Raw genomic sequence first — 23288 nt, 5'->3', positions numbered from 1 at the left:
CCATTTTTTACTTCACATAATTAAGGCATTTGTTAGTATTAAAGGTTTTGATTATCTTATTTGATGAACTGCTAATGGTGGTATGGAAACTTATTTCATTGTCCGTGTCACATTCATGTCAAGGTAACTTTGCTTTTGAGTCTTGTTATCTACATATTTGCATAAAGGGAAAAAGATGGACACAAGAAGAGGAAACAAAAATAAGGGGCAGACAACAATTTTGCTTAACAATTTTTCAAGAACATAACCCATTCGTAAAGTGGGGGTTCCCTGTACTTTCCCAGCCTTGGGGAGGAATATGATGAAACAAAACAACTGGATTGTTAAATAATGCACAAACTGTATTTCACAATATTCATTCTTGAAAGGTATCCTTGTGTCCTAACTTATTTTGGAAAGGATGGGGTGAGAGATGGAATGTAACCCCTTCACCCTTTTACTTTCTTTTTATTAAATGGTTGTTATTCATAAAACCATTATTCCCAAGATTTTAAGGAACTTCTCATACTTAAGAATGAGAACTGCTTGTATGATACTTCTTTCAAGATATCCCTCACTAGCTTCACAGAATAGATATGTACTTTGAGTATCATGGCTGATTACCATAACACTGTGCAAACATTGGCTGCCAGTCTTGCATCACAACTTATTTCTGGATAACTTTTAAGAATAACATTTGATATCCAACTATAAAAATGAGTTTTTTTTAATTCAAGGCAACTCAAATGTAGTTTACTTCAAGAGTGCTTATGAAAATAAAATACAGCTGACTGCTGCACACATCGATGACTGCTAAAAGTACAAATAAAAAACTATGAAGAACTCGGAAGGATTTCATCAAAATGAGAAAATAAAAAACTTCATTTGTTTTTAATTTCTGGTTCATTATATGGCAAGGCAATAGGTAAAGTAGCTGACAAATATAATTCATTTCTTAACTCACAAGAGTATTTGCATGAATTTCCCAGCTAGTCATATTAAGGTCTTTCAAACCTCCAACACCTGGGCAGCAGACACACTTAGTGTCAAAGTTTTTTGTATACAAAATGCTAGCTTCTTGCTACTCTTGAATGACATTTTAACTCTTCAGGGAGCTTCTATTAGTTCCAGGAGGGGTGTTCTTTCTTGGTGCCACAACTACGGGGTCATTTGGCTTAGTTCCAGGAGCACACATTCAACAAAAGTTAATTATTTTGAAGTTTTAAAGTGCAAAAACTGATTCCTATAAACCCGAATTTTGCAAGCTACCAGAAATCTGAACCCTAATTCCCACTCACCTCTCTGCATTAGCCGAGGCTTGCTTATTCTTGAAAAGAGTCAGCTTTTTACAAGAGAAAACTACAAAGATTTTTGAGTCTAAAATGGAGGGATCAACTTTTACACAAAAAATAAATAAAAAAATATAAAAAATTACCCATGTACAAAGGACACATATACAACACCATTCTCTTTATAATTTATTCTCAGATAAAGATTCAGTCAACACAGTAAGTTATTAACAGCAGGAAGAGTGGTGCAAAACACAACCCTGGAACTGTGCTTTTGCATAGGATACCAAATATTTGATGTCCATTTCAATATAGAACACGACAGGATCACAGAATTGCATATGGGTGATATCTGCGTATGTGAGTTCGCATACAACTGTTCTGTCTTGCCCTGTATGAGCAGTAAGGACAGGCATAAGGCTTCTCACCAGTGTGGGTGTACATATGCTTACGCAGGTCAGTCTTGTCACGTGCTATGTAGTGGCAGTGAGAGCATTCATGCTGACGTCTAGACCCCTTCGCCTGAGGTGCAGCATAGCAGAGTTGTGAAGTATCCTACCAGGGAGAGAGACAACCCACTTAGCTAAATGTGTACCTCATTCAATTTACGACCTTACAAGCTGCATGATTATCGCATATTACATAATGGAAAATGTTTTGGAATAGCAGTCATTATTTTTATGCAAAATTTTGTTCAATTAATTTAAATTTACATTTACCATTAACCTTTAGGAAGCCTTTGGCTAATGGGGGGTGGGATATCAGTGTAAATTACATTATACAATGACTGACAACAATGAATAATAATGATATGTGTAGTCATGTATGGCAACAACCGCAATCAAGCACTCCACGTCCGCTTGTCAAATTCACATTCTTATGCTGAAATTTTTAGTTCTTTTAGAGTATATCAATTTCCTGAAGATATTCCAGTATTTCTATTAACTTTCCATAAAAATGTTATAGAATAATTTTTCTCAATGAACTGAAAATAGCTTTTCCATCTGGGGGGGGGGGGAGAGAGAGAGAGAGAGAGAGAGAGAGAGAGAGAGAGAGAGAGAGAGAGAGAGAGAGAGAGAGAGAGAGAGAGAGAGAGAGAGAGAGAGAGAGAGAGACTCATCAATGTATATTCATTCTTTCATTTAACCTATAAAACTGTCATGAAAATGCAAATATAGCGTGCAACCTGCTATACTTGCATACTGAGATATACTCGTAGTATGATAACATTCACATAGTGAAGCAAGCCAGTTACTGACATAAAGCTTCAGAAAAATACATTACGAACAAGCACTTTATATTGAAGTGTTGTAATTCCTTAAAGACCTCATGAAATTATGGTCAAGCCTTCACCAATTAATCAATCTTGGCACGACCCGTCGCTTCACCACATCCCAATGGAGATTTAACATACAAATTTAGGCTCGAAAGGTAAGTTGACTTTTTTAAATAAATGCTTCACAATGCCAAACAATTCAGTACAGCAGGCAAAACAAAACAACTGTGTGGCCTACCATGACGATGATGGGTTTATGTGCTAATATGGCAAAACTATGCATCTAAGATTAGTTTCCAAACTTCCATAATTAAAGCTTTAATAAGCCATCCTCCTCGTCATACACAGCCTTCCTGATTGCACTGGTGGCCAAAGCATTTGCATTACAGGAGGCCTTGACTGAACCACTCATCTGAACCCAAGCAATCATTACTATTATTTCATCACAAAACTTTTGAAACTCATGCAGATCTTTAAACATGTATTCCACTGTCAAAAGTGATTGTTTAAGAACTGCATTTAAACATTGTTTCCTTTACTTTTATGATGCATTCCAATGTGTGCTTTCAAGTTAAATCTTCTACTGCACTGATAAGCACAATGAGGACATGCATGAGCGAGGTCTTTACTATGACTTCGACTGTGTTCTTTAAGAGAGCTGCTATCCTTAGTTTTGAATGGACACTTAGTGCAAGCATATGGTCTTTCTCCTGTGTGAGTGCGAAAGTGTTTTTTGAGGTCATATAAGTCACGACTGACATGTCCACAAACAGGACATCCGTACTTTGGCACCATCCTATTATCTGCATTTAATACTGATGCTGGTGGCAGGCTAGTGTGCATTCCAACCCCTCTCTCTGGGAACACCTAGAATAAAACAAAGGATGTTACCACCCTGTGCAGTTTTTTTCACAAAACAATCTAATATAAACAATTTGGTTGTGTGAAGACAGGTCAGAGACAAGTGCTCATACTTAAAATTGTGCAGTAAAATCTCCTGGATTTCATACTTTGAAAAATCTCTAAACATGGGATACTGCTTCTCATTTCAAGGAGTAAGCACCTAGTATCATGTTTCCAATACTGATGAGCAGGTAACTAAAAGACTTAGTGGTGGTGAACTGTATTTGTGCATATTCTCAACACTGCCAACAAATTTGCAAAATACATTCAAATAAAACCAATTTTCACTCACATTTTGGGGTTAACTTAACACAGGCATCAGACTTGGGTACTCAAACAATAATCTATTGACCTATGAATTCCATTGCAGTTTCAAGTAAAAGCAGATATTTACTGTAAACGGTATCGACTTCAATTCTGCACTTCTGTATTTTCTTTGCTTGAGAAATCCATACAACTGCAGTTTAAACCCTCAATTGGCTATAATCCATAACTATTCCAGTGAATGTTTTCATTCCCGACCAACCACAAAGCGACTGGCATATAAGTGTGCATACAGTTTCTTTTCCACCCTTCCCAACACTAAAGAGCATTCATCTCTATGGAAGAAACATTCCCTTTCATGTGTATATTACCCTATGAAAAAAAATTAAAAATAAATAAATAAATAAAAATAAAGACAGCCAAATCAATGACTAATCATATATTCAGCTTCAAACCAATAGATAATATTGGAAAAATGAAGTAATATATAAATTCATGTTATAGGAACAATGCAAAAACTTGACACGTACAAGTGATCAAAATTCACGCAACAACTAGCCAATGGTCCAGTGATGTCTGTCCATGTGTGAGCTGATGCTACTACTGGTGGTAGCTCGATACGGGCAGTGAGGGCATAGGTAAGGTTTCTCCCCAGTATGAGTACGGATATGTTTCTTGAGGTCGTAGCTGTCTCGACTGGTATGTCCACAATATGGGCAAGTGAGCCTCAGGAGCTTCTCATCACTTGATGTTGGAACCCTACTGCCCCTCACGGCTCCATCAGGGAATGCCTAGAACGAGACAGGGCACGGTATCACCACCTTAGCACATCCACTTAACTTTTATGTTTGATCAGACACCTCCAATAAGTGAATGCACTTGGACTTTTCTAATCTCTTTATGAGACTACACACGATGCTCCTTCTCTAGGTGGAGCTTCCTGACATGAGACTTGAGATGGGAACAGTGGTTGGCCCTGTAAGGACAATATGGGCACTGAAACGGCCTCTCCCCTGTATGGATGCGGACATGAGTCACCAGATTGAATTTCTTGAGGAACGTCTTGCCACAGTAATGGCAAGCATGACCCAGCCCAGACCCAAACCACTCGGGCCATTGGGGCGTGGCTGCCTCCTCCTCTGACCCCCTGCCACGCCCCTAGAAGAGAAGAATCCTCTCAGCATCACGCAATACTATCAAAACACTGCTGTGTAAGCACTGCCACCACACTAGGAGCTACAGAAAGTTTGGAATTTCAATACGAACATTGGGAAAATACTGAGTTATGGTAAATCTATACATCACTTAACAAGAACTTCAATATTTACCTTAGGAAAATCAATGATAAGATTCTTTCACAATAATATTTTCAGATCTAATTTCCAAGTATGCATATGTGCAGGCACAAGGACATGTGCATGAATGCATACATAAATATTGCAGACTGCCATGCAATTCAGATTTCCAGTTTTATGACAAAAAAAAATCTCACAATCAATCATCTCCCATGTGTATTAAGCCATGAGTCAAAGCAACACGCCAAACAACTATAGTAATGTGTTACATAATGCTTCTGCCCCTCCGCTGGCAAGTAACTTATTAAGGTTTGAAAAGCTTTCCTTTCTCAGTCATTACTAAGGTTGCCTTTTAATATGTTAAGTTTGTTGCCTTTCAATAAGATCTTTCCATTTAAAATGTCTACAGTACATCACCTTTAAGAACAATCATATGATAACATTAGGGCATGTGCTGAACTTTTCAAGAATGTGTTGAGGACATAAAATGGCAAGTTGTTCTCTAAAAAATAGTAATTTTTCCACAAAGACTATATATATATATATATATATTTATATATATATATATATATATAGATATATATATATATATATATATATATATATCTATATATATATATATATATAACTGTCACGCCATATAATTATAAGATTTAGGTGAAAAATTCAACACACTCCCTCACATAACATACTTCCACAGAGTAAGTGAGCCAGCCACCATCTGAGTGTGTGTGTTGCCAACAACTTACCTTTGTAGTGGACACTTGTGTTGGCTACATGCACACTCACCCTCAGTGATTGGATTGATGCATAAAGAGATTAAGATGTCTGTACATCAGATGTCTATTATATAATTACAAAAAAAATAAAAAATAAAAATCCAATCAGTATATTCAATGATACTTATATAATTTTATTGCAACCATTATTAAGTGTGTGTGTGTGTGTGTGTGTGTGTGTGTGTGTGTGTGTGTGTGTGTGTGTGTGTGTGTGTGTGTGCACATGCGCATTCAAAGCTGACACTATTGATATTCGTCGCATGCAACACTATCACTCAATTACGCCTTCCTCACTAATGACAGTAAGCAACTTCAAATAAAGTTAAAAACAAATTGTGCAACAATTCTTCCCTCACCAATAATCCACAAATTTACGAAAATTTAAAATATCATAAGTTTTCTCATTCATCATCTTAACCCGGAAGCTGCGAGGATCATGTTTCTTAAATGCCCCTCTAAGCGAATTAATGAGAAAAAATCATCACTCATGCAAACCATTATATTATATGTATCAACGCATTTGTGATCAGTTTGTATCCTTGATTTTTGGGGGTTCAGGTCAAGGTAAGAATTTGGCCTGTCGCTGGTACGCAGTAAAGCCACAAATTTGGTCCGTCGCTGCTACCAGGTTAAGCCAATACTAGTCCACTGCAGGACACAGGACTTTCCCAATGTTCTTCATCTTTGTTTGATGTTAGTAATCTCCATCCTGCCCCAGCAAATGATCTGGTATCATCTTTCGACCTGGTCCTTCTACAATTTCAGGGTTGCCACTTATTACTTTTGGTTGTCCACAGTATCTGTTCAAGGCTTGATGTGACCTGCCAGTCCATTTCTTATTCTCAATAGCCATTAAAATATCTTCAACCTTTGTGTGTTCTCTAATCCATGATACTAGTTTCCTGCCCAGTATTTCTTCATTTCTTTGTGTATCTCTTAGCTTTCTCTCTAAAAAATTTGAGGCGCAAAGTTTCTGCAACGCATGTTAGGACTGACTGGATACATTAATTTTACACCTTACTTTCACAGGAATGGCAGGTTGTTATCCATGACAATTATGTTAACCAAAAGTGCTCCATCCCATTCTTCATGGGGTGAGTTTACACTTTTTCCTAGTATTCCTGTATCTCAAGTGTGTAATATGTAATTTCAAATATTTTTTGTTCTTCTGCCTTATGAGTGTTACCTCGTTTCCTTTATATTCTTCTGGACCATTACACCAGATGAAAATACATGTGGCCTTATTTTCCAAGATACCTGCCATATTCCTTGGCACTAACATATAATTTAACGTTTAATAACCAAATTACATTGACCATTGCTAACTACAATATATGAATTTCTCTTTTATTAGTATGAAACTTGTATAAATTTTAAAACTTTGCACATTTACAATTTATAAATGCGGTTAATATAGCAAATAGCACCTTTTAGCAAAATAAAGGAAAACTATTGATGATTGAGAACTCTGATAAGCCAGTGCAATCTTTCCCATCTTACTGCTGCTATAATGCCTAGTTAGTGAGGGAGGCAATGGCTGACCACCTATTCTGTTAGTTGGCCATACATGTAGATACACGTGTGGTTCAAACCTGTCTTTTTTTTGTATATCTATATTAATTAATTACTTTTCTTTCAATCCTGGGAGGAGACTATTCTATTAACCCAGTAGCAGCGACGGGCCAAGTTTGTGGCTTTACCGTGTAGCAGCGACGGGCCAAATTTGTGCCACGATATAAACCCCCCAAAATAGATGATACATAATCTTATCACAAATGCTTTGATATATATTATGAAACGTTTTTTTTCTCATTTTTCTCGCTTAGAGGGACCATTAAGAAACATGATCCCCTCTGCTACCGGGTTAAGCAATGCCTAGTTGATCCCTATACAAAATTATAATTCACATGTGATTTTATTTTAAGATAAAAAATATCTAATTATGCATTTACACTTATACACACCTGATAACTACACCATATTTTACTCCAATCTTCAATCCAATCAATGAGTCCTGCTGGGCAAGCAATTACTTGTTCTTTTACAATGTTGTTTCAGTGTTCAACTGTCATTTTTAATAATACGCCTCACTAATAGGAGGCTGGCTCATTTTCTCTTGGAATGACAGAGTGGACATGCTCTCCAGAACCTTGCTTTTTTGTGGCTAATATAGTAATGAAACTGAAGAACAAGAGTGAGTTCCAAGGTAGTAATGGAGGAGCATGAACACAACTGGATTTGTATATAAAGAAAAGTACACACTACAATGTTGCTTCCATGTGAATATTATAAAAATCTGTTAGCTACAGTACATTCATAAATTTGCTCTTGTTTTTTTATTTAATGGTAAGAGTATGAGTATATGAATGATATCAAAGACAAATATAGCTTTTTCTTAAATCTCATCCATATTAAAACTTGTCAGCATAGAATCTGCCTTCAACAAACTTTATAACCGCTTTGCAACTCTTCAATGAGGGAAAAATATTTATTTTAAAAACTGTTCATACTTAGGCTGCCCTAAGTTTACACTCAACCCAGTGGGACAACTTTGGTTCACAATTTACATTTAAGCATCATGACTCCAGTCCACCATATTGGCTCCTTTGCCTACACCACTTGTACTCCCAATATATTTATGCCATATTTAGACATTTTCTAGGTTTTCTCTGCACTTCTGTTAATATCACTAATGATTCTTTTACTGTTTTGGTTCCTTGCCTTCCTTATGGTCATACAACCAGTTTATTCATAATTTGACAATTTAATTTATCTTCCACTCATATTTTACTCCCGTATGTTCTGGACATTCCTGTAGAAGCTGCCTTGTTTACCCCTTTGTTATCTGATCTTCAATTTAGAATGTGGCACTTACAGCCCACACTTTGTGAGTGGGACTGCTAAAAGAAATGTAGGAAACAACAAACACTGTGTCCACGAACTGGCTGGCTAGCAATATGATTATTTACATTGCTTACCATCAAGTACAGTATTTCAAAATATATTCACTTCTAAAGTCTATATTTCTTATCAGATACTCAATTGCTACAATTGTATTTAGCTCTGTATCCATCTTCAAAAAAATTAAGTTTATATGCCATCACCATTAGGTATAGCCATTTGGAGCATATATATGTATGTATGGGGGTAGAAAATGTATACTTGAATTGACTATGTATTTGTGGAAAAAAGATCTTTTTCAGTCCTAAGCTGGAGGAAATAAAAGCATTCACTCAACCTGAATTCAAAATCTATTGAAACCGTACTCTTTTAAATGTTTCACACATATGGATATGGATGGAGTCCCAGGTTACTGTCTACCAGGCAAGCCAAAGAAGACTTGGACACTGTATTAAGAGAATTTGGCAGCATTGGGCACTGGAGGCTGAGGCAATGGACAGAAACAATTGGGAACATATCATCAACCATCTAATCTCAGAGGAGATTAGTATACGAACAACTGACATTAAACAGATGACGATGATGATGATTTGAATATGACAGGCAAGTAATGAAAGTAAACTTATCACAAACAAAAAACAAGAGCATTTTTCAATAAATAACTAGAGAAATGACAATCATTAAAAAAATAATATATAATATAAATTAGTAGCACATGGAAGCAAAATACATCAGACACCATGTGGTTTATCATGTTTTGAATTGAGCAACATATCATGCAACACACCTCCTTACTTTAAATTTCTACAACCTCAAAACCAACTACAAAGTTTCTGGTCCTACATAAAAATATTTGAATAACCACCTCAAGTAATCTGAAAATAAATGTCACTAAAACACTACACACAAATTCTGATGTTGCTGTAAAGGGAATGCTATTAACAATGTAAAATGTCAATTGCAATAATGTAAATTTTTCATCAAAGATCAACAGAGGAAATGAATTCCTATTTTTTTTTCACTATTCTCCCCAAGATTGCAGTTTTCAGACTAGTTTCAACAGTGTTTGAGCGTCCTGAAATTTATGCCTGAATTAAAAGTATCACAGCATAAGAATTTGAACTGATACTGAATGAAGAATTAAATAACACTAATTTCCACATGGTTTGAAACATGTATTTGTCAATAATTAAGAAACACATTGGCTGAAAACCTGAAATGCCAATTCTACCTGACTCTTATCAAAACATTTCATTGGAATGAAGAGCCTTGATACAAAGCGGGATCTTTTCTATCAATTTTATCAATGTGTGTGTATGTGTGTGTGTGTGTGTCAAAAGGATAGTTACAAATCAGCCATCAATGACAAGGAACTGAATACCGAAAACCTATTTGTGCTTGCAAAGAAGACCCCTGCCATGAAAAAGAAGCAACTAGAATTCTGAAGGAAATGCAAATTGTGGGCATAAAAGAATTGAGAAACTGTCATTTTCAGCTATGAATCACGCTTCTTTGTAACAAGGAGCACCAAAAAGAAGGTTTGATGTCTGCATGGGTCAAACCATGGGGGCAGTGGAGCATGCTACTTCAGTGATAGCATGGGGTAAACAAAGTAGCTCCTTCCCAAGTCATTGATGAATACAAATATTTTCAATTCTTAACATGTTAAGCGCTTTTTTTTTTAAGTGGTCCTAGGATTTTTTGCAGTACTTGAAGGAGAATAAGAGCTACCATTAAAGAGGAGAGATGTCCAGACTGTTTCTGCTAACTTGCAATATGAACTCTGGACCTCTTTCCACTGTAAGTTGCCTGTTATCAAAATATGAGATTGTTCCAAGTAGCTCTCCATCTGCTTTTCAGCTTCCCCTCCACTTCCCCATAAGTTTTCACTTTCCAATGGAGCATCTTGTGAGGTATCGTCATTCCACATTTTTAAAAGATCTAGATAGATTCAGTAAACCCTATCTCCCTCCTGCTTAATACTAACAGCCTTACTACTCCGTGGGCCCAGGTTCGAAGCCCAGCCCAGGCAGTCGGCGTGCACCTCATCAAGCCATTCAACCTCCCTTTCGGGCTGGTTGATAAATAGGTACCTGGGGAAACCTGGGGAAGGTAAACTGTGGCAATCCCTGATTTCACATTGGCCCGTGTCCCGGGGTAATTGGTTCTCACCTACCACAGGTTCAAAAGGCCATCTGTTCAAAGATGACCATTGCCACCACCCACAGCTATAGCATATACACCCACCTTTGCCTACTACAGAAGCTCAGTAAGTTTGACATACACAACAATTTTTCTATAAATCAACATGTTGTTACCCTACAATTTTCTTCTAGAAACTGAGCCTATCTCTTCATTCAAATTTTTTCATGTAGCTTACATAATTTATCATCTTAACCCAGTAGCTGCAGGGATCATGCTTCTTAACCTTTAAACTGCTAAACGCTTGCAGCGAGCAGTAGCGTTATTTGCTGGTGGTGCTAAACGCTCACTGCGAGCTCTAGTCACACTCAAATTTCCAGCATATGAGTGTTCCAACAATATTTCTCACCCTACAGCATTGCTAATTCAGTGGGTTTTCCACTAAATTTGGTGGAAAATCATATCAGCCTAGCGCGGAAAATCTACGGATGAGTAATTGGTGGATGTTGTCCAATATAACAGCATTTTTGCATAACTTCACCTATCACCGGACTGATTTTTTGACAAAATAGTTGTAAATTTTGCAGTTAGCAATACTACTCTGCCAGCACCCCATCAAGAGATCTCTGCAGTTGCCTCAATATGGCCAACCGTCGCGAGCACACTGACGTAAGAGTTCACAGGCAACAACCCCTGAACGTGCCTGTACATTCGCAGGAGAGGCATACATAACCGAATCTTATAGATTTGGGCCTCCTCTTTCCAATGGTGTTTTTGTTTTTTTAGCTGTGATGAATAGTTTTTGAGATACAGCGCAAAGCATATTTTGCGAACGTCCAACTTTGCTCCTGCCCTTGATGAAACCCCTAGTGACCTCACGGATAGTGATTCGAGTGACTTTGAGTTTGAAAGTGACCTTGATAAAGATTATATGTATATAGTGATAGTGGTAGCTCGAGTGCTGAGGAAAGTGAGGTGCCAATGCCTCGCCACTCGCATTATGCCCAAGCAAGGAGGGTTTTCGAACCCTCTGCTGCCTCTCAGGCCAAAAGGCCGAAGTTTGATAGACGAGCTCCCTGGGGCGAGTAAGTCAACGGGATGTAAAATTCCAAATATCGGAATCTTCCGGTGCCTAGAAATCATGGAAATCTGAAGAAGTGAGTAGTAACATGTATCAAGTATGTGTTGTCTAATCATTCTGAACACTTTTCCGCAAAAAACAAAAAATCCAAATTTGCTTGTCACCAGGGGAAGGTTTTTGCAAAAAAATGCGTGGCACCGAGGGGGTTAATCCTCTTCTAAACCTCTTCCATTTCCTCCTAAGAGATTTAGAAGAGGATTAAGAGGAAATGGAAAGGATTAAGAGGTTTAGAAGAGGATTAATCCTCTTCCATTTCCTCTTAACCCTTTCCATGCTGTGACGCCGACATCTGCATCATGTATTGAAAGGGTTAACCCTTTCCTTGCTAAACGCTTGCAACGAGACTATCCCCCCAGGCATGCTCGGGCACTCCAGCGGAGGAAGGCGATCTCTTTTAACCGCTGTATCTCAAAAACTATTCATCATAGCTACAAAACAAAAACACCATTGGAAAGAGGAGGCCAAGATCTATAAGATTCGGTTATGTAAGCTTCTCCTGCGAACATACAGGCACGTTCAGGGGGTGGTTTTTGCTGTGAGTGCAACTGGCGCTCGCAGCGAGCTTTTAGCACCACCAGCAAGTGACGCTAGTGCTCGCGCTTTTAACCTCTGTATCTCAAATATTATTCATCACATCACAGCTAAAAGACAAAAACACCATTGGAAAGAGGAGGCCAAGATCCATAAGATTCGGTAATGTAAGCCTCTCCTGCAAACATACAGGCACGTTCAGGAGGTGTTGCCTGTGAAGACGTACATTTATGCGTGCGCGACGGTCAGTCGTAAGGCAACTACTGAGTAGATCTCTTGATGATGGAGTGCTGGCAGGGCAGTATTTCCAACTGCAAAATTTACAACTATTTGGTCAAAATATCAGTCATGTGATAGGTGAAGCTAAGCAAAAATGCCGCTATATTGGTCAACAACATCCACCAGTTACTTGTCCATAGATTTTCTGCACTAGGCTGATATGATTTTCCACCAAATTTCATGTTAAACCCACTGAATTGGCAATGCTGTGGGGTGAGAAATTATGTTGAAACACTCTCATACGCGGGAAATTTGAGTGCGACTGGAGCTAGCAACGAGCATTTAGCACCACCGGCAAGTTACGCTAGTGCTCGCTGTGAGCGTTTAGCAACGAAAGGGTTACAGGCTCCTAAGCGAATTAATGAGAACAAATCATCACTCATGCAAACCATTATATTATACGTATCAACGCATTTGTGATCAGTTTGTATCCTCGATTTTTGGGGGTTCAGGTCAAGGCAAGAATTTGGTCTGTCGATGGTACACGGTAAAGCCACAAATTTGGCCCGTCGCTGCTACCAGGTTAAGCCAATACTAGTCCACTGCAGGACACAGGACTTTCCCAATGTTCTTCATCTTTGTTTGATGTTAGTAATCTCCATCCTGCCCCAGCAAATGATCTGGTATCATCTTTCGACCTGATCCTTCTACAATTTCAGGGTTGCCACTTATTACTTTTGGTTGTCCACAGTATCTGTTCAAGGCTTGATGTGACCTGCCAGTCTATTTCTTATTCTCAATAGCCATTAAAATATCTTCAACCATGCAACGCATGTTAGGACTGACTGGATACGTTAATTTTACACTTTACTTTCACAGGAATGGTAGGTTGTTATCCATGACAATTATGTTAACCAAAATTGCTCCATCCCATTCTTCATGGGGTGAGTTTAAACTTTGTTGTAGTATTCCTTTTGTATCCCTGTTTCTGTACATGAGTACTATGTTTGTTCTCTTTCAAACCTAAAGATCTCTGTACATTCACTGAAAACAGATTCACCTAGCTGGAACCATTGCCTTTCTTACATCAACCAACGTTTTCCTCCAATCAACAATTACCTCTACCAAGTCTTGTGAATGACGGTTTGTGCTTGGCTGTGAATGTGCGTGTTTATGTACATTGACTGCCTTGTACGACATGATTTGATTTGCTAGTAGGTCCTACAATTAATAAAATCATAGTGGCTAACACCTAAGGAACCTTAAATGTACTTTAACTAACTTTTATCCTGAAACTCAATATTGTGCAAATACCTAGGCTTCAGAACTATTAACTATAAGGTAAAATATCACTACCCTTCTCTCAAAACTACATGAATCTAAGTAAGGAGGTAATTTTGCAATGAAAACAAAGGTAGCTCCATAAACATACATGCTACAGACAATTGCCCAAGCATTTTCCTTGGCATGACATGTAAACACAAATATGAATAAAAACAGCAAGGAAACCACATGGCATCTTAAGAACAGTGCTAGTGGAACACTCACCATCTGAGGAGGCCGTGACCCATCTCCAGAAAAACCTTCCATAGGAAAGCTTCCCTCCCCTTCCCATAGGGAGTTCTGAAATGTGACAAATATGCACAAATTACTTAAAAAGTCTATTAGCAAAAAGTTTCAAAATCAGTTTTCAGACAGTGCAGTAACCAAAGTTATTAGTTCGACATGGTTGATCATTCAAATGACTGAAGCCATTGCTTCTTTACTAAGTGGCAAATAGCTATAATGTTTGAATGACTGTAAATAAAGGAAAATGGTAGACTGCATTGGAAATAAGAGGAAATGGCATATTGTTGCAAGGATGGCTGAAAGAAAATCACATGACAAGAAGTTACATCTTAGGATTTGATATAATGACAAATGAGAAGGTAGGTCATGAAAATTTTGAAACTAATTTAAAATTTCTAGATAAAAGAAAATTATTAGAAAGGGAATGCAGAGAAATGAGTGTGTAATGAAGAATCAGTAAAAAATTTAAATGAAATGAAGGGGAAAAAATGGAAATTAAATTAAATAGCACTGGAAATGGTTGTTGGGTAAACTGAAATACCTTGGTGCTCCATCAGGCAACAGGCAGATAATCTCACAAGGTAGGTAGAGCAGTAAAAATGCAACTGGTTACAAAAACTTTCGTACATAAAAGATTTTGGTGTGTTGGCAGCACAAAATTCTTCATAAGGGAATCCTGGCACTGACTATGAAGCAGCAAAAGCTGTGGTGTGACATTAGCAAAAAGCAAAAGGCGAGTAAAAAAAAAAAATAAAATAAAAAATAAAAAAAAAACAAAAAAATAAAAACATATAAAAGACATGCAAATGAAATGCAATTCACAGCACGTAGGATGAAGGGAGGTGCAAAATCTATGTCCTACTACAGAAGTATAGGCTAAGTGTGTTGATATGGTTTTGTGTTTCCTAGGTGTGTACTGTTGTTTTACTGATACACTAAAAATAAAGAAAGAGCTAAAGTAGAGGGAAAACCAGTCAAGAGACTCAATGTGTAGCATTGTGTAGTGCAGCAAATTTCACAGGACAATATCTTTTAATACTCCATTCTACTTTACTGATGTACAGATATAGGAAAACAGTAGTGGTGGTGGTTAAGTGACTAGAAAATGCATACCCCTTGCAGGCCTGAAGATCCTGGGATGGCCTGCGCAACAAGATCCTCCATGGACTGTGGTTGAGAGGCCAACATTTGGGACTCAAACCCAGTTGGTCCTCCACCCCCACCAGCTGTGCCCTGGTCACTCATTGAATCCCCCTCCCCAGGGTGCTCAAAGTGATGGGACTCAAATATTTCCTTTGTGTCTGTAATTTCTTCCTCTATTTCCTGGGGTTCTTCTTTAACACCAGGTTCATCTAATATTACCTGTAAATATCAAATTAATTACATCATAACATTCTGTAAAGTTGATATCCCGGAAAACAGCAAAACTAATTTTGTTGTTCCCAAAGGCTACAATATAGGCCCTTACAAACATATTTCTTTTAAGATGGCATACTTCTTTCTAAATCCTTTAAAATGGCTAGCCTGGGTGGAAGGATACTGAAATGTGAAGTATAAACCAACACTGAGATGGTAATTAAAGAAATGTTACTTTACTGGGAAGTGGAAACTAATCAGTTTTGCAATGCTTCATTATATAAAACAAATATCACAACTTAGGGAGTAAATTTACACTAATGGCACCCAATGTTATCTTTAGGCATTTTGCAGTATAACGAATCACTCACTCATTCACTCATCCTACAAAGTGAGGCAGACCATAAACAATACACCAAGTCAGCTCACCTCAGGTACTGCCTCCTGCGACTGACTAGATGTCTGCTCCACCGTCCGATGCACTGACTCCTGTGCATTTGGAAGGCTGGGCTGCTCATTCACCTCACTATGAGCTTGACTACAATCCTCTGACACAGACTCAGAGGCACTTCCCGCTGACGGAGAGGGGGAGATCGGGTTGGGCGGTGCTCTCGCCACCGTTGGGGAGGGAGTTGGAATTGAGGCACTACTGGACTGTCTTTGGGATTGGCTGTTTGCTGTGCTGTCTCTCGACTCTCTGTGAATTTGCTGGTTCTGAGAGGGAGATGGTCTAGTTTCCTCATCTCTTTTTCTCCGTTTTGACAACGGACTGTCCTCTGTACCGACATAAGTTCGCTTGTTTTCTTTGCTCTCTTTTGAGGGAGATTCATCAGGTACTGCTAAGCCTTTAATCATAAGGCATTCTGCTGCTTTTATTAAACCAGCTAATTCATTTTGAAGTACATTAACTTCACCCACATACATATAGTTTAATAAAGCTTCTAGTTCCTGACTTCTAATGTCTTTTAACACTATAATTGGATGCTTACAGTTTGTCCTTTCAAACATTTGTTCAAAATAATCACTACATGTTGATAACACCAGTTTGTGCACTGGGTAAAATTTTCCATCACAGGCTATAGTCACATCACAATAGGATTCCTGAAAAGAAGAAGACAACAATAGTATTTTGTATCATTACAAGCATTTATAAAATTCAATTTATTTATATCACACCAAAGACAGGATGCAAGTTTCAGTTTTGTCTTGATCTGCAAATTCACTTGTACGACAACAGAAAACATTGGGTGCTACTTTAGTAGGCGGTCTACAACAGCATTTGTAGTCTACCCCAGTAGGAGCCAAGTATGGTGCTACTTTAGTGTGCAGTCTACAGCAGTATTTGTAGACTACCCCAGTAGGTGCCAAGTGTGGTGCTACTTTAGTGTGGTCTACCTGACCTGTCTCCTGAGACCTCATCTGATGTTGTATTGTAACCTGAGTGCTCCTCACCTGACACCTGAATGACCTGACCTGTCTCAGGAGACCTTAGCTTGGCCAGAGTTAATGATTTGACCACAGTCAGGTCAGTAATCTAAATGCCATGTGTTACCGCCGTATTACAGTGAACTACCAACAACATTATGTAGATCCACCAACAGCTAGGAGCACACACACAAGCTGAATGATAATGGTTGAATGCAAACAAAGATTTTAAAGAAAATGAGAGGAGTCAGTAGTGAGCTTTTTCAGTCATACCTTGATCATATCTATTGGAAAATACTCAGAAAAGATGCAGCTGATATGTTTGTGACATTCCTAAATGATATACAAGATGTATACTGTTACAGGATCTAAATGTTGTTGTTTTTATGTAGTTTAGCATTGTCCAATGATTACGTATTCTTAACTTTGATATGCTATTTAGCATTTGTTATGGTTACGATTTGATGATTTTCATTGGTGTCATATAATAAAACTTTTAATCAGCACAATTCAGCTTGTTTTCATTATCCTGCAGTATAAGGTTCATGTAATGAGGTAGACTGCACGCTGAACTGTAAATATGATGGTAGACCGCAAGCTAAAGTAGAAAAGGCCGCATAGAATGCATACTAAAGTAGCATCAAACATTGCCCATCTCACCTTGCTCCGGATGGTGGCGAGGATGTGGAAGAAGGTACTGCGGTGGTTGTTCCACTTGAGGGACAACAACCCACTTGCCATGGTTGTTGTTTTGTTCTGAAATAATGAATACAAATGTCAGATATACTCAACCAATGGCAAAAATATACTCATTGACTAAAAATCCTTATTCACATTATTTCCCTGAACTTTTTTTTTCTGAAAATCTAGTAAAATATTGGCTACTCAAGTCTTTTGTCACTCTTGACAACAGAGTGCTTTAGCCCATTTACTCGGGTGATGGAAATTCACACCTGGGTTCAGACAGGAATTAATGTCCTTTGCTTTCCACGAAGTGGGTTAAAGGCAGGGATGTGTCATGTCACCATGGTTGTTCAACATATATTTATATGGATGGGGTTATTAGAGAAATGAAGGGCAAATTTGGGGAAGTTAGAGAAAAAATGTTCGCTGAGGGAAGGAAGTGGGTACTGAATTCGATACTGTTTGCTGATGACACAGTGCTCATTGCAGAAAATGAAAGTGACTTACAAAATTTGGTCAGTGTTTTTGATGGTGTGTGTAAAAGGAGAAAGCTGAAAGTAAATGTCAACAAAAGTAAAGTGATGGTTTGTGAGCAAAGTAGAAGTGAGGTTGTAGATTTTGTATGCCCATATAGAGTGGGAATTGAATGTGAAAAATAATGCAAAATAATTTTGAAGGGTGAAGAAATGGAGGAGGTCAATGAGTTTAAGTACCTTGGATCAGTTATGTGTAAGCATGGTGGTACGGAGGGAGAGAAGAGACAGGGCAATGCAAGGAAGAAGGGTGGTAGGGTCTTTGGGACGAATCATGAATGGCATAAGTGTGAGCATGGAAGTAAAGAGGGATTTGAGAAATACAATAATAGTACCAACCCTCACATATGCAAGTGAAACATGGGCCTGGAATGAAAGTCAGAGGTCTAGAGTGCAGGCAGTGGAAATGAGTTATTTGAGGAGTGCTTGTGGTGTGAGTAGAATGGATGGAATGAGTAATGAAAGTGCGTATGAGCGTTTTGGAATGTGTCAAGGGGGTGAAGGGAAGAAGTGTGGAGTGGTGGAAGAAGTGAAGCGACAGACTTTAAAGTGGTTTGGCGACATGGAGCGAATGGAAGAGAGTAAGATGACTAGAAGGGTGTATGTGAGTGAGACAGAGGGAGGGAATGCAAGAGGATGACCTCCAGTGAAATGGAGAGATAGGGTGCAGGAGTATCTTAGGGAGAGGGGGGAAAGATCTTTGAGAAACTTTGAGCAGGCAAGGAATGAATGTCTGAATAGAGAAAGTTGGAAACTCTTCTGCCGTGGCCATCCCCTGGTGGAAGCTCCTAGGAGCAAGTGTCGATGAAATAATGATGATGATGATTATGCTTTCCCACCATTAGTTGTACATCTGTGGCAAAATTACTGTGTCCTGAGGTTAACAGCAGCCCACGCCCTATGTTTCACACCACCTCCACCAGACTCCCGGTGAACCACTGACAATGATAATGGAACCGCATGCTGAGGAGAACTCCTTAATGTCTGCATACATGGAGGAAGGGAGCATGCCATCAGGCACACTTTCCTCTAATATTACCTAGGAATGTTGAGGTGGGATAATTATCTGCAAATTTTTTGAAACTTTCCAGGAATATTTCAGAGAATTTATTAGGGGTGAAATTCTTTGTAACATTTTTTGGAAATGTTCTGATATTTATCTTTATCTATCTTAAGGAAATTAACACGATACTTGAAATTTCCATGTAAGAGAGATGAATATGGTAACAGTAGTCATAATTGATAACAAGAGAAGATGGGAATAGGATGTTAATAGGGGCAAGGGTGACATTACGTCCCTTAGGCGCCATACATGATTGCGGTCACCCATCCTTTAGGGCAGCGGTTCCCAAACCTTTCTGGCCACGCACCACCTCCCAGGCTGTGACCAAGTCCACGCACCCCCATATTCGAGCAGTACTAAGGTCCCGTCGATTTCCTGAAATTTTGTGCGGTAAATCTTAGGAATAGCGGCTCCTAGCGGGTGCACGTTTAGGGCAGGGTGTGGTGGTAATTACAACATTTCTAGCACATACGACGGAGTTTTGACAAGCGGACAGGCGTGTTTATGTCACAAGGGTTGTATTTTTCCTCACGGGCTCCTCCCTTTCTTCACCCCGGTGCTCACAGTCTCATCGCCCATTGACTTGGAAGAAATCATGAAGCCAGCGTGGAAAAATACACCCCTTGTGACATAAACACGCCTGTCCGCTTGTCAAAACCCCGTTGTATGTGCTAGAAATGTTGTAATTACCACCACACCGTGCCCTAAATGCACACCCACTAGGAGCCACTATTCCTAAGATTTACCTTTCGTGCTCGCAAAGTACGAGGCTCTGAGCGATGGCTATCCAAACTGAACAAAAATGTACCTGGGGGGTGGATGAATGCGCTCAGTGTCTGGGTAAGTTTCAAACAAAGAACAGACAACTCTGCTGAAGCGTACAGCATACGAGACAAAATCTGCCATTACATTATTTTTTCCTTACGCACCCCTAGTGATCAGTTCACGCACCCCCAGGGGTGTGCACACCACATTTTGGGAACCGCTGCTTTAGGGATTAAAACCTATATCACTGTCTTACTACTAAGGCCTCCCTGTGACAACTGTGCCGGGGAAGGAGATATAGGGTCACATTCTCAAACATTTTGGCAGCCAAGCACATACATTTAACAAGGCTTTCGTAGGATTTGTGGGTATCTCCAGGGGTAGTTTTATGACCCTGGAGGTAGTTTGACAAAATTTCTGCACAATGAACATAATCATGAGGGGGGTGGGGGGGAAGCATTGGGGATTATTCAGAAGAGGGTAGCCTACAAGTTTTGAGACTGAATGATTATTTCTGGACAAAATATGCTTTTAATTAAGGAAATAGTATTTTATTTTTTCTAGAAATCACTAAATCATTTTTTCAATGCCTGAGGTGCACCCGTTGCTGTCCCACTCCCACCACTAGCCCACGTAGTGGACCCACCCCCACTGCCACCTTGTCCCATCCCACACTGCATATTTCCGTCGGCCCACACTGCATGTCGGTTGAATTTAAATTATCCCAACCTAACTTAAGGGGGGGCGGAACAGCTGGAATGGAAAAATGGGGTCAAGAATACTTTTTTTTTTTTTTTATATTTCAGAGGAAAAACTAAAAAAAAATATATGACTAAGGAGAACATGGGGGCGGCGGGGAAAAAACTTTTAAAGGAAGGGACGCCACAAGAGCACTGGGGTGACTTTTAAATCTTGTACACAAGGGTTTATGCTGTTATTTTTCTGCTGTAGGCTTTTTGATATGGTGGGATAATACGATAAAAGAAAAGAAAAGAAGAAGAAGAAAAGAGAGGAAGAAGAAAGGGGACACGCTACATGCTGGCATAGTATGAGTGTAGAATATGTATCTTTTGAGTTGAGGGAAGGCGTGTCTTTGTAAAAAGTGGAGCCCTCAACAAAAAAAACACACCCAAGAACATGAAGACAAGTGAGGACCCCCCTGAGCACACCCCAGCGCCAAGAATCATCAACCAATGAATCATCACTCAGTCATCCATCAACTCACTGGAGAAAGGAAACGAAATACGCATTGAGAATACATTATATTTATAAATTGTAACTATTTGATATTATACATATTTGTAGTATATGTTGTATTAGTAATATATATGTGTAAAAAATGTAGTAAATAAATAAATGTAATATAAATAAATGCAATAACTAATAAAAAAATGCAATAACTAACAAAATATGTAAAAAACTTTTAAAAAAAAAGAAAAAAATAAACAAAAAAAATCAGAAAAAAATACAACTGGAACATTTTCTCACTACACATTTAGTTTAGGTGTTTGAACATTTTGAAAGATAATTTTTTTGAAAAATTTTTTTAGATTTTGGTTTTGAGTGTTTTTGGTAATTTTTGTTAAAAATTACGATTTACATGAAAATACGATAGCGAAACCTATGGCTGTAAATATTTCGCAACACAAAACAACTACTTAGCAAAATTTAAACATAAAACGAAAACTGTATTTTTTTTGATCTTTTTAAACTCTATCTTGGAAAACTGGTAACTGACCTGACCTTACGATGATTTTTAATGGACCATAGTATCTGAACATGATTTTAATATTAATAGAGGAAACTTTAAATAAATAAACTTTCCCTTAATCTACCTAACGGGATCCCCCTCGACCCCCTTAGCAGGGGTGCTTCGCACCCAACGACCCCTCCTTCTATTTCCCGAAAATCATTTATTACTGCACTGCATTCAGGGACCTAAAATGAATCCATACTGTAAGTATTAGCTTCGCAAGAGATGGTTACCACAGTCAATATCATCCGACAGTTAACTTCTTTTCTGGACTTTAAAAATGATTGATGTACGAGAAGAAAGCGTCTTAAATACCGACCACAGGCCTTTAAAAAAAAACCAGCCTTGCATTACACACACAGCATGCTGGGAGGGCGAGGGAGGAGGGACACGCTGGCGCCTCGGTGATGGCAGGGGCGCCGAGAGGATGGAGGGGGGCTGATGGCGGAGGCGGCGGCACAAAGGGAGCGTCCTGCCACCCCGTCCCCGCCACCACTGACGCCTCCACCTGCCCTGCCCTCACGTACTGTCTTCAGAACCCTGCAAAATGTGACTCCCCAGCAGGCCAAAGTACGGAAGAAAGGCTGTACGGGGCGAGCGGAGGGTCGGGGCTGCGCTGTGAGGCCGCGCGTCGCCACTACACAGGCGTCACCAAGCCGACTGTTATTTTTCCGATTTTCTAGCGTATCTCCGACGTTTAGGTGGCGGGATGGGCATCAGGGCCATCCAGGTGTGACTGTTGAGCTATGGCACTGCGCTACCTGCCGCTGACTTACTTTGTTCCGCCGTTAAAGCTGACACAACCGCCGGGCACTCATCTCTCTGCCTGGCCCACACAAAGCAAACATGGCGTCTCTCTCCGTCCTACCTCCTCCTCCCTCCCGCTCCCTCCCTCCTGCTGCTGGATCCCGCTCTTCCTCCTCCTCCCTCCCTCCTGCTGCTGGATCCCGCTCTTCCTCCTCCTCCCTCCTGCTTCTCCTACTCTTCCTCCCTCCTGGACCCCACTTTCCTCCTCCTCTTCTTTACACATGTAGTGCTTTTAAATTCTTTTTGGGGACTTTTTCTTGGATTTTCAACGTCTTCCCACTTTTGAGGAGCATTCTGAAGGTCGTTTGGTATGCTTTTCGTGTCTCCTTTTCTTTCCCTCGGCTCGGCGCAGCGGGACGCCCACCCCCGCGCCAATCACGGCGGCCGCCCGGCCCGCCAAGCTTGAACTGACAAACCCACCAGATAATAAAAAGCATCATATTTTGCCTAGAAATAAAGACTGTAGTGTAGTGCGGCGACGCCCTGATGGGCGAGCTGCCTCCCATAATCCATTGAGCGAATGGGGTACCTCTTTGGCCAAAGAGGTACCCCATTCGCTCAATGGGTTATGGGAGGCGGCTCGCTCATCAGCCCGCCGCAGCACTACACTTACA

At 39.4% G+C, this 23288-nt stretch overlaps 1 protein-coding gene across 32 annotated transcripts in view; it reads right to left on the bottom strand.

Annotated features, from left to right (window-relative positions):
* Positions 1-22776, bottom strand: part of LOC126980715 (longitudinals lacking protein, isoforms A/B/D/L-like) — a 101837-nt gene extending 79061 nt beyond the window's left edge. For 25 of the 32 annotated variants that reach the window (XR_007733470.1, XM_050830920.1, XM_050830934.1 and 22 more), the window contains exons 1-5: positions 22644-22775; positions 17730-17825; positions 16074-16745; positions 15402-15650; positions 14268-14342 (exon numbers count right to left, since the gene is read on the bottom strand). Coding sequence is in view for 31 of the 32 variants with exons in the window: in XM_050830920.1 (XP_050686877.1) it covers positions 14268-14342; positions 15402-15650; positions 16074-16745; positions 17730-17810 (1077 nt within the window). In the remaining variant the exon portion in view is untranslated. The other 7 variants (XM_050830935.1, XM_050830923.1, XM_050830927.1 and 4 more) reach the window with 7 other exon arrangements.
* Positions 22777-23288: the final 512 nt, after the last annotated feature.

This window comes from Eriocheir sinensis, chromosome 45 (assembly GCF_024679095.1).
Source record: "Eriocheir sinensis breed Jianghai 21 chromosome 45, ASM2467909v1, whole genome shotgun sequence".
Lineage (NCBI taxonomy): Eukaryota > Metazoa > Arthropoda > Malacostraca > Decapoda > Varunidae > Eriocheir > Eriocheir sinensis.
The sequence above is the reverse complement of the archived record's forward strand: the minus strand, read 5'-3'. Positions and strand labels throughout refer to the sequence as shown.